General features: G+C 33.0%; 2 protein-coding genes across 3 annotated transcripts; one reads left to right on the top strand and one right to left on the bottom strand.

The window, feature by feature from the left end:
* Positions 2,011 to 8,121, top strand: LOC107623097 (protein SUPPRESSOR OF PHYA-105 1). Of its 2 annotated transcripts, none has more exons than XM_016325248.2 (8): positions 2,011 to 2,182; positions 2,593 to 3,934; positions 4,090 to 4,247; positions 4,369 to 5,197; positions 5,714 to 5,860; positions 6,434 to 6,751; positions 6,825 to 6,884; positions 7,289 to 8,121. In XM_016325248.2, exons 2-8 carry the CDS (start codon positions 2,639 to 2,641, stop codon positions 7,481 to 7,483), a joined length of 3,003 nt encoding a protein of 1,000 aa, XP_016180734.1. In that variant the 5' UTR covers positions 2,011 to 2,182; positions 2,593 to 2,638; the 3' UTR covers positions 7,484 to 8,121. The 2 variants fall into 2 exon arrangements, with proteins under 2 accessions (XP_016180734.1, XP_016180742.1); XM_016325256.2 differs by lacking the exon at positions 2,011 to 2,182 and adding an exon at positions 2,189 to 2,290.
* On the bottom strand, positions 7,574 to 11,294 carry LOC107628123 (probable serine/threonine-protein kinase CCRP1). Its single transcript, XM_016330929.2, has 2 exons — positions 9,204 to 11,294; positions 7,574 to 8,731 (listed from the first exon to the last, which is right to left on the bottom strand). The coding sequence occupies exons 1-2, from the start codon at positions 11,113 to 11,115 to the stop codon at positions 8,595 to 8,597; spliced, it is 2,049 nt and encodes a 682-aa protein (XP_016186415.1). The 5' UTR covers positions 11,116 to 11,294; the 3' UTR covers positions 7,574 to 8,594.

Raw genomic sequence — 13,992 nt, 5'->3', positions numbered from 1 at the left:
TAATATACTACTGTAAAATTGTTTTATATTTTTATTCAAATACATTTAAGAATTTAAATGTTCATCTAAGTATTAAGTACAACATTTGATGATAATAGTAATTTTTAATTTACATAGTATTGTATATATTGGAATAACAACAGAAATAAAGATAAGCTATTAATATATTCAAATTAAAATCTGAGTTTAAATGGTATACCTGCTATTGAAAGAGATGTTTCATTAATCAAAGCTAAACTATTTGTGATTGCAAGAGATAAATTAGTGTTTTCGGAGAGATAATTTATGTCACTATTAATGTTAATCCTCTTTTCGAAAAGATTATATTTTATCCTCGGATTAATCTCAAGTGTTTTGCATTTACAAGCTTTACAAGTCTGAACAAAACATACCCATTAAATTTACGTGTCTTTTTAACAGAATTTTAAATCAATTCAAATCAATTAACGCGCAAATATATAACTTCCATTTTTTAAAATATTTAGTTTCTTTTTTTGAGTTTCTTGCCAAATTTGTTAGATCTCCTCGTGCGTTCTCTCTTTGCTTCGTTTTTTTCGATTTTCATGGTCTGAAATCAAGCTTTGAAATGTTTTGCTGGTTAAGGATAAGGCACATGACAGAGACAATCTAAAAGAAAAACCTAGAAGAACAGTAAAATAGGACCTTAAATAATGTTTCTTCTTTTTTTTTAGTGATTTTTTATGGAGATTTGTATCTTTTCTTTTTGATATCTTCTACTTTTTGCAAGGAATTGGAACGTTTCTGCAGAATCGTAGTAATTTGTTTCAAATGTCCCTTGAATCTTGATGGTTTGCGTTTTGATTGAGGAAGAAGAGGAAGAGTGAACGTGTTGTGGAAGGGGCGCGTGTTTTTTTCTTGGGCTTGGAGTAACTTGTATAAGTTGTAAGCCAAAAAAATTTGTATGTGTAACAGTTCTCTTTATCCTTTAATGTAAAAATTCAAAAATTAGAGGATTAAAATTCAAATATTAGGTTTTTTATAAATATATAATATAAACTAAAAAAATTAAAGAAAATAGAAAAATTAATGTAGATGAAATTTTTATACAAATATTCAAATCGCTAGATGCTACATCAAAACTATAAGAAGTGCTTGTTGTTAAGATTCAAAATCTAAGTCTCAATAATTGATAATCTAATGCAAATGAAGCTAACACATCCAACTCAGCAAAGTAATGGAAATACCGAAATAGTAAATTTACTTCCTTAAGAAAGTGTTTATTTAGATTGTCATTATTATCGTTTAAAGATTCAGTTGATCTTTTCTAATATTGTGCCATCATATTTAGATAATTTTTGTACTTTCAAATGGATGTTAGTTAGAACAAGCAAAAATTTCTTTAATTTTACTTCTTTGATTGAGAAAATGAAAATTGAAAATAAACAACGAATATGATTTTATTCGTACACTTTTTAATTTAGATATAGAAAGAAAAATGGTGTAGTGTATGGATGTTTTACGCAGTTGTGGTATCAAGAATAAATTGGACCCTCCTCCGATTTATATTTAAAAAATTAAAAAAAAATTCAATACACAAATCGGACCGTCCGATTTACCGTCCGATTTGTGTTTTAGACAATTAAAAAAGTTTTAATATTAAAATCGGACAATCTGATTTTTGTTTTTAAAATAAAAAAATAAAAGTACAAATCGGACCCTCCAATTTTTCCTCCCACACAAATCTGATTGTCCGATTTGTATTCTTAATTTTTTTTATAAAATAATCAGACAGTCGGTTTTCTTCCCTTCATGGTTCAAAAAAAACTGTCCCATATTCATATCTAGCATCACCCACTTGCCAGTTCCATAATCATGCACAACACACTTACATATCCAAAAAAATGAGCCTTTATTCGTATGTATTTATCGGTGGCTATAAAACAAAATAAAAAACATCGTGGCTACACTTTTTGCCTCAGACGTGGACAGTGTTCTGAATACCAGTAATGAAAAAGCAAAAAACTTTATAAATAAAATTGTGTCCATAATAATTCTTCATAAATATCTCAAACTAACAACCCAACCCAATAGTTTTTCTTTGCTCTGAATTCATTCAAAAGCATTCATTGGTTTCATAATTTGTTGCTTGTCAGTGTTGTGGCCAAGAAGATATTTTTCCCTCAGCATCAATGAAAAACTCTTGGTTAATTACTTAGCTGAGGTAACCAACTATCTTCCATTATCATTATTCATTCTATCCTCTCTTCTCTTCCATTGATTGTTACTATGCCTTCAAAGTTTCATTGCTACTTTATTGTGACAAAAAATGGTTGAAGATTTTTATCTCTTTTCAATCCTACATGCATGCCAATCCAAACATGTTTCTTGTTTTTGTTGTAACTAAGCAAAACAACATTCACTTACATGTATTTGTGTCATCACATAAAAAGCAATGTTTTTTATGCACCCCATTTGCTTTTTTTGTGCAAATAATTGATCACTTCTATGTTAGAGGTTTTCTGTTATTTATTTTAAATTTTAGTGATCAAAATTCTTCTTATTGAGATGAAAAAGGAATGTCTTTTATGAACCCCATTTGCATTTTTTTTTTTTTGGTAATTTGGTTTGAAGGAACTGCTGCATTTGGATTATTGCTTGGTGTTGAGTTTCAGAAGTTATGACTGCAAATGGTGGAACAGGAACTGAGGAACAACAACAACAACACAAGAGGAAGAAGGTGTTTGATTCTTTGCTCAAACCAAGTGTTCAAAAGTCACCAAGATTGTGCACAACTATTAGGGAAGGTTGGCCAGAAATCTTGCAAAATGAGTGTGTTATTGGTAATGATGATAACTTGAGTAGATGTGTTGCTTCTTTAGCTGGATCTGGACCTCCTAGTACTAGTTATTGTTCCATGACAGATTCTGCTCACATTAATGATGATTTAACTGTTAGAACTCATAATAAGAACCCTAATTTCTACCCTCAGAGGAATCAAGTAGCTATTGAGTCTAGGTATAGTAGCTTGAGTAGAGAAATTGTGCAACAAGATGAAGAGCAAATACCATTGAGACTAAGCAAAGGGGTTAAGGGAATTGATTCCGAATTTCGGGGCCTGAAATCATCACTGAGAGTTTCTGCAAATAGAAGCAATGTGGACAAGATCTTTACCTCGAGCAATGGCCTTGTTATTAATGGAACTACTCAGAATACTTCATCTGCATATAGTGTTTCTCATTTGATTGTGAAGCAAACCTTGAAGGGAAAGGGAGTTATTTGCAAGGACTTCGACGGAAGAATTGGTCCTGCCGGAGTAGTACTTATGAGGCAGGAGGAGGATGAGTCTCATCAATCTGATATGCCGAAACCAGATGCGACTGATAACACGCCTTCCCTGCAAGTAACTGTGAAGTCTGGCACAGGTTCCTCGAATGACGGGATGAACTTGAGAGAGTGGCTTAGGCCACAAGGTCATAAAATCGATAAATCAGGGAGGCTACAAATATTCAAGCAGATTCTGGAATTGGTTGATTTTGCACATTCCCAAGGTGTTGTCATGCTAAACTTAAGACCATCTTGTTTCACTCTATCACCTTCTTCGAGTAAAATCAAGTACATCGGTTCATCTGGCCAACAGGAGTTGCATAAATTATTGACTTGCAATGTGAACAAAAAAATGCCTCTAGAACAGGACGCCGGTGCGAGCCAAATCTTGAGAATGAAGCAGCAAAATCTCTATGAAGAGACAAGATCTCTTCGGCAGCATCATCATTTCACTTCCATTCATGGATGTAGGACTACAATGGCGAATCAAATTGGATCTACCGTAAATGAGTCCACCAAATTAGAAGAGAAGAAATGTATGTCTTTAACGCAATTAGAAGAGAAATGGTATACTAGTCCAGAAGAGCTAGATGGTGGGGTTTGCACATTTTCTTCAAATATTTATAGCCTTGGAGTTCTTCTATTTGAGGTAAAGAAAAAGTTTTCACTTATTTCATTTTCCTCAATATGTTAACTATGATGATATGTGATTTTTTTATCAATTAAAGATAAGATGTTGCTTGCAAGTAAAGATTTATCTACTGAAAATATCATACTTAACTTCTAAGTGAACATTTGTATCAGTTGCTGTGCAATATTGAGTCATGGGAGTTGCATTCGGCCGTGATGTCAGATCTATGTCATAGAATCTTACCACCAAGATTTCTATCAGAAAATCCAAAGGAAGCTGGCTTTTGTCTTTGGCATCTTCATCCTGATCCGTCTTCTCGCCCCAATACCAGGTAACAGAAAAAGGGATGATGCTCTTCTTATCTTTTGGTTATTCTTTTTCAACTTCAGGAGATGCATTGTAATGACTTCGTATAATGTTTTAAATTGTAATTATCCTTCTATGTTTAACAGGATGATTTTAGAGTCTCAGTTTATAGTCGAATCAGAGAAATCAAATTCTGCAGATGATGTTCTGCCGGTTGGAGTATCAGATGATGATGAAGCTGAAACACAGCAATTACTACATTTTCTAGTCTCACTTCAAGAAGAAAAGAAAAAACAGGAATCAAAGTTGGTAGAAGAGCTAAGTTGGTTGGATGAAGACATTAAGTTGGTAGAAAGAAGTAATTCGCACGAGACAGATTCGAGGTTTCCTTTGAAACAAGTGAACTATGCTGAATTGATAGGAAGCAGTTATCATTTTCCAGAACATGCCATTTCAAGTGCTAATGAGGCAAGATTCTTGAGTAACATAAATCAGCTAGAGAGTTCTTATTTTTCAATGAGATGCCAAATGCTACTCAAAGAGGTTTCAACCGTTGCAAACTATGATAAAGATGTGATTGAAAGTAGAGATAGATTGCATCATACAGAGAATGTTACTAAGGAGCCCAATAGAATTCAGAGTTCTGCTGGTTCTTTAGGAACCTTCTTTGAAGGTTTATGCAAGTTTGCTCGTTACAGCAAGTTTGAAGAACGCGGCACACTGAGAAACCGAGATCTGCTTAGCTCTGCCAATGTGATATGTGCTTTGAGTTTTGACCGCGACGAGGATTACATCGCAGCAGCCGGAGTTTCAAAGAAGATCAAGGTTTTTGACTTGAGTAGTATTATGAGTGGTTCTGTTGACATCCAGTACCCTGTAGTCGAGATGTCGAATAAATCAAAGCTTAGCTGTGTGTGCTGGAACAGCTATATTAAAAATCATCTGGCTTCTACTGATTATGATGGTGTTGTTCAGGTGTGTGATCTTTGCAACATTGAAACTGTCATTGCTGAAAAATTAGAAATTGTCTTGTCCTTTCTTGCCAACTAAGCAAAGTTTCTAAACCAAGTTGGTCCAAGTTAAAACCTTAAAGGGTGTGTTTGTTTCAACTTTCTTGGAGAAAGTAATTTTGCAGTTCAAATCTTCTATGTAACTGAAAAAACTAAAAACTGAATTTTCGAAGATGTTGCTTATTTAAACATTGAGTGAAAAACAACCCTATACATTAATTGAATATTCAAACAAAAAAATAGAACTAGCCAAATAGCATATAGTAATTAATTAAAAAAACAATAATAACAACATACAACTCTGAAGTTATTTATTTTTACAAATGAACTTGATTAAGAACTGAAGTAACTAAACCCAAAGAATTCATGAATTATTTAACTCATTTGCACCCTGCAAAAGCTTTCATTGGTTTTGGTGTTTGATTATATCTGAGGTTTTCTTAACATTAATAATAGTATTTTCATGTATGCATGAACTCAGATGTGGGATGCAGGCACTGGTCAGCCATTGTCTCAATACATGGAGCACCAAAAGAGAGCTTGGTCTGTTCATTTTTCTCTGTCAGATCCAAAAATGTTTGCTAGTGGAAGTGATGACTGCTCTGTCAAACTCTGGAATATCGGCGAGGCATGCTTTCTTTTGTTATTGATTTTATACCGAATAAGTACATCGTATTGTGTTTACAATAGCTTATTTTGATACCGAGATTAGTATCCCTTTGATAGTTAAAAATTTGTGTTTTGTTATATTTCTTTAACAATTTTTAGTCTAAAACTTTGTTAGAGATATAATCATTCATGTGCATTCTCCTATCAACTTAAGCTTTTGGGAGAAGTGGTTTCATGACATGTATTAGAACTTCTATGATCTAAAGGTCCAGAGTTCGATCCTTGTTGAACCCAAAAGAAAAAATTTCAGCATAAGGCAAATAAAAAGAGAAAGAAGGCCTGTAAAAAATTCACGCAAACCCAAAAAGAGGCTATTGCGTGAAGGGGCGTGTTAGAAATATAACTATTCATGGTTTCATGACAAACTTTATCGTATCTTATAATTGTAAACGTTATCGTATTTGTTAATTCATATCATGGCTAGATCTCATAAGGTGTTCATGACAAACTTTATCGTATCTTATAATTGTACATGTTTGCCTCACATTGCAACAACATAATAAAGTGTTTCAATCGTTTTTGTTCTTTGCAGAGAAACTCTGTAGGAACCATATGGAACCCTGCCAATGTATGCTGTGTTCAGTTCTCCAGTTTCTCAACACACCTTTTGTTCTTTGGTTCAGCTGATTACAAGGTCTACGGTTACGATCTTCGCCACACTCGAGTCCCTTGGTGCACCTTAGGTGGTCATGGAAAAGCTGTTAGCTATGTAAAATCTGTAGATGCTGAAACAGTTGTTTCTGCTTCCACTGACAACTCTTTGAAGCTATGGGACCTGAAGAAAGCTAGTTCTTCTGGTTTGTCATCTGATGCTTGTGCCTTAACCTTCAAAGGTCATAGTAATGAAAAGGTTGGTTCCTTCACATTTTTTTATATATTGTCTTGTTCTAATTTTGGTGGTTGTTCATGTTCTTTTTGTTCAGAATTTTGTAGGTTTATCTGTTTCAGATGGATATATTGCATGCGGTTCGGAAACTAATGAGGTATAGTTTTTACTTTATGATGATAACCTTGACTTTATAACATGGTATATTATTTATCTAAGTCACTCGAATTGTAACCATAAGGCTGTATTTAGTAACTATCTCAAGACAAAAAATACAAAGATGAGAGATATGGACAAAAGCATTTGCCTATATCTATGTTTGTTTCCTTCTCCAAACAGATTTGTATGTTTCTGTCTTAAAACAGTTACCAAACGGAACCTAATAGAATGGAGTTAGACATGGATTAATGTCAGCTTACCATTGTTGCTGTAGCCATTCATTATTACATGTTCTTATGTTCTAAAACACCAACTTTTATACTATGTCTATATGGAAAATGCTTGAAGTTCATACTTCATAGGTTCTTTTTCTAATACCTTGTAAATGTTTATATGTTTCAGGTATATTGTTATCACAAGTCACTGCCATTGCCAATCACTTCTCACAAATTCGAATCTATCGATCCGGTTTCTGGTCATTCGACTAGTGATGACAATAATGGACAGTTTGTTTCTAGTGTCTGCTGGAAAAAGAAATCTAATATGCTTGTTGCCGCCAATTCGATCGGAATTGTGAAACTGCTACAGATGGTTTGACAGTGGGAAAGTATACATTGGTTAACAATGAAATCGGAAAAGCAGTTCGGTTTCAGCATTCGCAATATTTCGGATTAAACTTTATTCTTCAATTATTAACAAGGGAATAAAGCTTGAATGGGATCTCTGAGTTTGTCCAATGGCATTGACTCAAAGAAGCTATTTCTTGATGAACAAGAAATTTATGAAGCATGTCCAAAATATATGATTTTTGAATTGAAGAATCAGTGAAGTTGGAGCCTTGTAACTCTCTTAGAAGATTCACTTGACTACTATGTTTTCTTTGATTTGTCGCGGCTCTCAAATCGACAAGGTAGCTGCACCAGACTTGAAGATTGTTGTCCTTCAAAATTCATTGAATTTGCTCCTTCCCCCAAGTTTCTCCATGGATGGGTGGAGACTGCAGTCTGTTAAGGAAGTGAGGAAAATATATTACTGAAATTGCAGATTTGGATGCACCCCAGATATTATTCACTAATTTCCATGACTTTCCAAATGAAATTGTAATTTATCAAAAGAATACCATATGTGCTTTTGAATTACTTACAAAGAAAGCTAACTGTAGTTGATACAGGGAAAAAATATATATTACTGTACACCATCATTCAAAATTATGCAGAAGTTGCATGCTTTTCACCTTTTATTCTTGTTCATTTCTATCTCTTTCTATATTACATAACTATTATATTTTGTGTGATATATAACTATTCATATACTTCTATCTAACAATTTAAGTTTTTGGAATACGTATTTTTATGATATGATATAAGAACTTCTATGATTAAAAAGTCTAAAATTTTGAGATAAGTGGTTTCATTACACACTTGAAAAGTCGTTGTTGTTCGATTGTGAAGAATATTTTTAGGGCGGACGAAGAATTTTTAGTGTATACAAGGCTTGCTGCTCTTATATCCCTACTTACAAACGACATCATTTTTTAGGAATACCTTAATTTGAAATATCTTAAGCTAACTATGTAAGAATCAATCCTTCCTTTGCAAATTGAGAGAATCATCTTGGAATTTATAGTTGATCAAGGAATCTGCATAGGGCCTGAAGTAAGACTTAAAGTGTTAAGTTCTGAATTCTGATGATGATATGCTGTGAAGATCTAAGAGAGCTCGGAATCCGAGACATGACCCGAAGCTGTTCTTCTTGTTCTTGAATTCGATGTTTGCTGGTCCGAACTAGTCCTCTTCGGCCGCCCAAAAGACGACATCTGCGGAGGCCTTGCTGATCTTGGTGTAACTGCATTGAAGAGCACAAGAACATGTAAATCATTCAAGTACTTATCTTCACATACCTTTAATTTTTAGATCAGTATTAGTTATCCATGCATACAATGATAAAAATTTAGATACTGCATTAGCTTATTATGTCTATGAGTTCATTCCATGTTGATCATCATATAATAAAATTTTGTAAAATGAGGACATGTTTTATGGTGAAGTAGTGGAAGTTCATGGAAGTAATTTTGAACTTGTCAAGTTCCATGTGATGCCATTGGTTGTTTTGACTTGAAAACATGATAGATTTTTAGGTTAACTTTATAACCAACATAATAATCATTTCATTTTTTCATTAACCAAAGATGGCAGATGGGATTGCACCCTAGAATTATGAAATAGTAGCACAAAATGGAGAATCATTAATTGGTTTTGTTGAACAATTTCATGGATAGTAATTAACATGGAGTAAGAAACAAAGTTTGAAGGTAAACCTTGCTGTTTTATTGGCTTATTAAAATCTAATGATTTCCTTGCTAGTGAATGCTTCTTGGTACTCATGCTTTCATTTGCAGGGCAAATCTTCTTTTCATTTGTGGATGATATGAATGCCTCATCTCCGGAGGTAGCAAGATCATCTCCACACGCCGAAGCGTCGCTTCCAGATTCAGAGTTCTCCTTAGAGTATGTACCTGTTTTCTCTCGTTCCGCGACTCGATAGGAAAACATTTGAAAAGGAATTTGTGATATCGATGTAGATTCAGAATTCCCCCAAGTAGGAAACTTCTTCAAAAGTGCAGTCTCTATGTCACAGTAATCTATAGCCGGCGTTGGCGCCGGTGCCTCTAATTGAGTGATATGACTATGATTCATGGCAAGAAACCGTTTTATGTACCGGAGAATTCTACAGATGGAAGAGAAGCTCGGACGCTGATTCAGGTCTGTATGCCAACATTTCTTTGTCAAGTTGATGACATATTTCGGCGAATTTAGCGAGAAAAGTGGCCTCTCCCCTGCCCTTATGTTCCTACTCATCTTCTCTCCTTGTAGATGACTATCTTCAAAAGGGACTTTACCTGTTAGAAGCTCAAAGCAAACCATTCCGAAGCTATAAACATCAGATTTCTCTGAATACTTGCATTGCAAGGCACCCCCGGAATTTTCTTGCTCTTCAAGTACTTCTGGAGCATACCAGATGAATGGTGAAGTTCCATTCTGATTTTGATTTGTACCCCCTTTCTGGTTTGATTCCATGGCCGAAGATAGGCCGAAACCAGTTACCTTGGCATGCAAGTAATCATCAGGCAAGTTACCTCTTGGCTTAACAAGAATGTTTGAAGGATTTAGCTCTCCATGATAAATTTTCTTTGAATGCAGGTATTCCATTCCTCGCGCAATCTGAAGCATAAGATCGATCGCGACATGGAGTAAGAATGGTTTCTGCTTCTTGGGGCCATGGATCTCCTTGATGTAAGTGCTTAATGTTTTGCTCATAACTTCCGTAAGCAAGAAACATTCTTTCTTGTCATCATCCGTGAAACCACAAAGACAATCCATTATGTTTGGATGAGACAGAGACAAAACTTCTCTGATCTCTGGCTCCCAAGCTTCGATCTCTCCGGTATAATGCTTGATCACGAAGCTTTCGCCTAACCACGCAATTTCCTTGTCTTGTCCATTCCCCATCCTTCTCTTAACCTGGAAGTCCTTAGATCCAACCAAGGTTGAACTTGGAATAAGCTTCCCTTCCCATGATTCTTGCAAATTCTTCAAAATAAGTTCTATCAATCTTCTCTCTTGCTTTGTTGCTCCTGCCATCTTCTTCTCATGCATTTTCTGTTGAAGAAACCACCTGTCCTCCTTCCAAACCGTTTCGTATCGGCTGCAAAACTCAGGTGTAATTAAATACTGTTTCCCAAATTTCCATTGAAAAAGGTTCATATCTCTAAACTCTGTTCTGAACTTATGAGAATTTATTAACTTCCTCTTATTCATGTCGTCCTGATCGATCCCTGAAGTTTCTCCGGCCAATTCGATAGCTTCAATCACAACTGGCATGCAACAAATCAAGTTATGTATATGCAACTCAACAGAATCTGTGTTGTGACACAATATAATAGCCTTAGCCCACCAATCCTTTGTTTCCAAACAATGCCTAACATATGATTCACCTTCTTTGAAGATCTTGTGAATCTCTTTCAAAGGTTGTTCTAATCCTTTCCATTTCACATTCCTTTCTTCAAATTTGAGGTTCTGTTTGATCTCATCTGCAATAGTATCATATGCAAAGGTGAACACTTCAAGAAGAAGGCAACACTGTCTTTGATTGATTTGAATATTCTCTTTGAATAACATCAAAGCCTTCAAACTCCCCAATGCCTTACCAATCTGTCTAAATTGTTCCATGACTCTCTTTTGATGTTAAAACAATCCCTGTAAAAGATAGAGGCTGCTCAGTGTTCATTCGCAAACACGAAAATCCGATGTAGGATGTAAATATAAGTCGAGTTAAGTGTTTGTTTGGATTGGTTTTTTTTTTTTTTAAGTATTTTTTTTAATTGGTGTTTGAATACAATTTTTAGAAAAGCACTTTTATTAAAAAAACTTCTTTTATTTTAAGCATCTATTAGTTTTTAATAAAGCAAAATTTTAAGAAGATTGTAATGAATTGTCTATTAAAAATAGGTACTTTTTTCTATTACCTTTCCAAATACAAAACAGTTTCTTCTAATTAAACAAAAAGTCTCTTTTAAAAGATGAAAAACAAAAATCAATCCAAACTTGGCCTAATCCTTTACTTGTCAAAACAATTTACACAATTTGTAGTCTTTTCATCAAACCACATGTAAAATAAAAAAAAAATAAGGGACCAATTCATACTCTTTTTAGGAAATGTTAGGAGTCAATTTTCCTAATAATTTAGGTTAGGTTAGGAATCAATTTGTTAGGGTTTTTTCTTTTGTTAAGAACTAATTTCTTTGCCATAGAAATCAATGAATTTAAATGCTAACCAAATATGAATGGAGGTAACCAATCAAGAAATGAAAGCTAATTATGAGGTTAAGATCAAGCTCCTCTTGATTCATAATATATTTTGACCAAATCACTTTCCAACTGCCAAAAAAAAAAGAAAAAAATGCAAAATTTCTCCCTTCAATGCAATGTGTGATTTCCTAATAGAACCAAAGGGGTCTATCTAACAAGATTTGAGTAGGTGTGTATAGTTCATGAAAAGTTTTTACATTTTTAGGAATTTTATTTTGTAAAATCATTTCAATGTAAAATTTTTAGTATAAAATTCTTAGAAATGTAAAAACATTCTTCTAACCATGCGTCCTCCGGATGAACACGAAAAATGTTATCCGAATAGAGACCATCGAGTAGAGACCATATCAAAATCTAAATTAATGAAATAGATTTTGACATCGAATAAAATATTTAGATGTTCAAAAATGTTATCCGAATATAAATATTTTAATAATCCAAGATGAAGATCACAATATAAAATTTTGAAAGAATCATTATAATGAAGATTTTTCATCAATGAGTTTTGATGCTAACCAGATGCTAAGAAGGAGGTTGGGACCAGGATCCTTCCATTGTATGAAATATGCTTCTCAAATCACTTTCCATATGATTGAAAATATGAAGAACAATAATCCCTTCCTTCATGTCCAAATTCAATAAATTAAAGCAGGGTAAGTGAATAATAATCCTGGTTTTTCTATGCAATGTAGAGGTGATGCTACCAATGGAATTTTCCAAGTGATGGATCAAATTAATTTCTTCAAAGGAATTAAAAAGTAAAAAGAAAAAAAAAAACAAAAGAAGAAAAAAAAGTGTTAATTTTTATTTTGTAATATTAGGATTAACAAGAACACATTTTCCGGGAAGGTGTGTGAATTTAGACATAAGATTTAGAAACTTTTTTTTTTTCCTTTTTTTCTTTTTGAGGAAAATTGTGGTATGCAAACAATGTTAAAGCTTCAGTTTGACCATATATCCATATACATTCATTACAAATTGTTTCATGGAGCTTCCCATAACAGCTTTATGAATAGAGCTCTAAAAAATTATTAAAATTATGTTCCAAGCCATATTTTTTCCCCCATTTTATTTACTTGTTAGATTTACAGATTTCTTAAAAATTATTCTTCAAATTAATTATCAGAATATAGTGCCAAAATTTGGAGAATAATTTGTAAAAAAAATCTGTAATTTTAATAGATGAATATAGTGGCAAAATCAGAAATAATAACATAATTTTAATTATTTTTTATAGCTCCATAAACAGGAATTGCTCCATACAATATATGGCCAACATTCATGTCATGTGTGTTAAACATTGTAATAAAATAATCAAACTTGTAATAGACGAATAATTATAAATATGAAAATGATAGTTACAAACTGTTAAATAATTTAATTAAATTATTTAATATAATATATATTAATATTTTATTTATTATTTTCACATAAAAATATTTTCATCTGAATATCTAGCTCTTATGGACAAGGATCCGCCATTGAAATTGACAACGAAGACCAATGTTTTGGCTTGAATATAAATATCCAACTAAGTACCTTGGATTCTTGTATGTGGTGGTGTTCACATGTGTGTTTTTCTACAAGCCACATGCTCATCATTTTCATATTCATGTCACACACTAAATAGATAAATGGATTCTTGTATGCTCTATGCTCTATGTTTTAGATTGATCCTTTTAAACATAAATTAGTTTTTACCAAAGAAAATTTGACTAATTGATCTTTAATTTTTAATATTCTAAAAGATTAATGATCTATTTGAAATTTTTTTTAAAGACTCCCTTATCCAAAATAAATATGATTAAAAATTGATTTAAGCTATGGTTAATTATTTTGCCATTAATTCTCCTCATAGGCCATGCCATCACGTGCAACAAAAATGTACATAACATGCAAGATACCTTTTCTTCTAAATTATTAATAATAATAACAAATGAAAACTGCCACAAAATTACAAAATCTTTCCATCTTGATAACATAGCTGGTCGGCCTTGTCACAATTCTAGAAAAATCTCATTTATTTGTTATTACATTAAAATAAAATAAGAGAGAGAGAGAGAAGGAAATTATATATATTAAAAAAAAAGGGTTACACTTGAGATGTGAAAATTGATTTCAAATAATCTCATATGACTTTATGCTTTCTATTTTTCAAGAAAAAATCTCCAAAAGATGCTTTCAATGTATAATAAGGTTTACTACCATTAATAAAATAAAATTATAATAATACTAAGA

Source organism: Arachis ipaensis, chromosome B02 (assembly GCF_000816755.2).
Source record: "Arachis ipaensis cultivar K30076 chromosome B02, Araip1.1, whole genome shotgun sequence".
Classification (NCBI taxonomy): domain Eukaryota; kingdom Viridiplantae; phylum Streptophyta; class Magnoliopsida; order Fabales; family Fabaceae; genus Arachis; species Arachis ipaensis.
The sequence above is the reverse complement of the archived record's forward strand: the minus strand, read 5'-3'. Positions and strand labels throughout refer to the sequence as shown.

Bases quoted from the DNA above. Each gene is read 5' to 3' on its own strand.
- LOC107623097 (XM_016325248.2), top strand. From the start codon at position 2,639: ATGACTGCAAATGGTGGAACAGGAACTGAGGAACAACAACAACAACAC. The intron at 5,861-6,433 runs GCATGCTTTCTT...TGTTCTTTGCAG, and splicing joins AACTCTGGAATATCGGCGAG to AGAAACTCTGTAGGAACCAT. The intron at 6,885-7,288 runs GTATAGTTTTTA...TATATGTTTCAG, and splicing joins GCGGTTCGGAAACTAATGAG to GTATATTGTTATCACAAGTC.
- LOC107628123 (XM_016330929.2), bottom strand. From the start codon at position 11,115: ATGGAACAATTTAGACAGATTGGTAAGGCATTGGGGAGTTTGAAGGCT. The intron at 8,732-9,203 runs GTTTACCTTCAA...TCTTCAATGCAG, and splicing joins TAAGCCAATAAAACAGCAAG to TTACACCAAGATCAGCAAGG.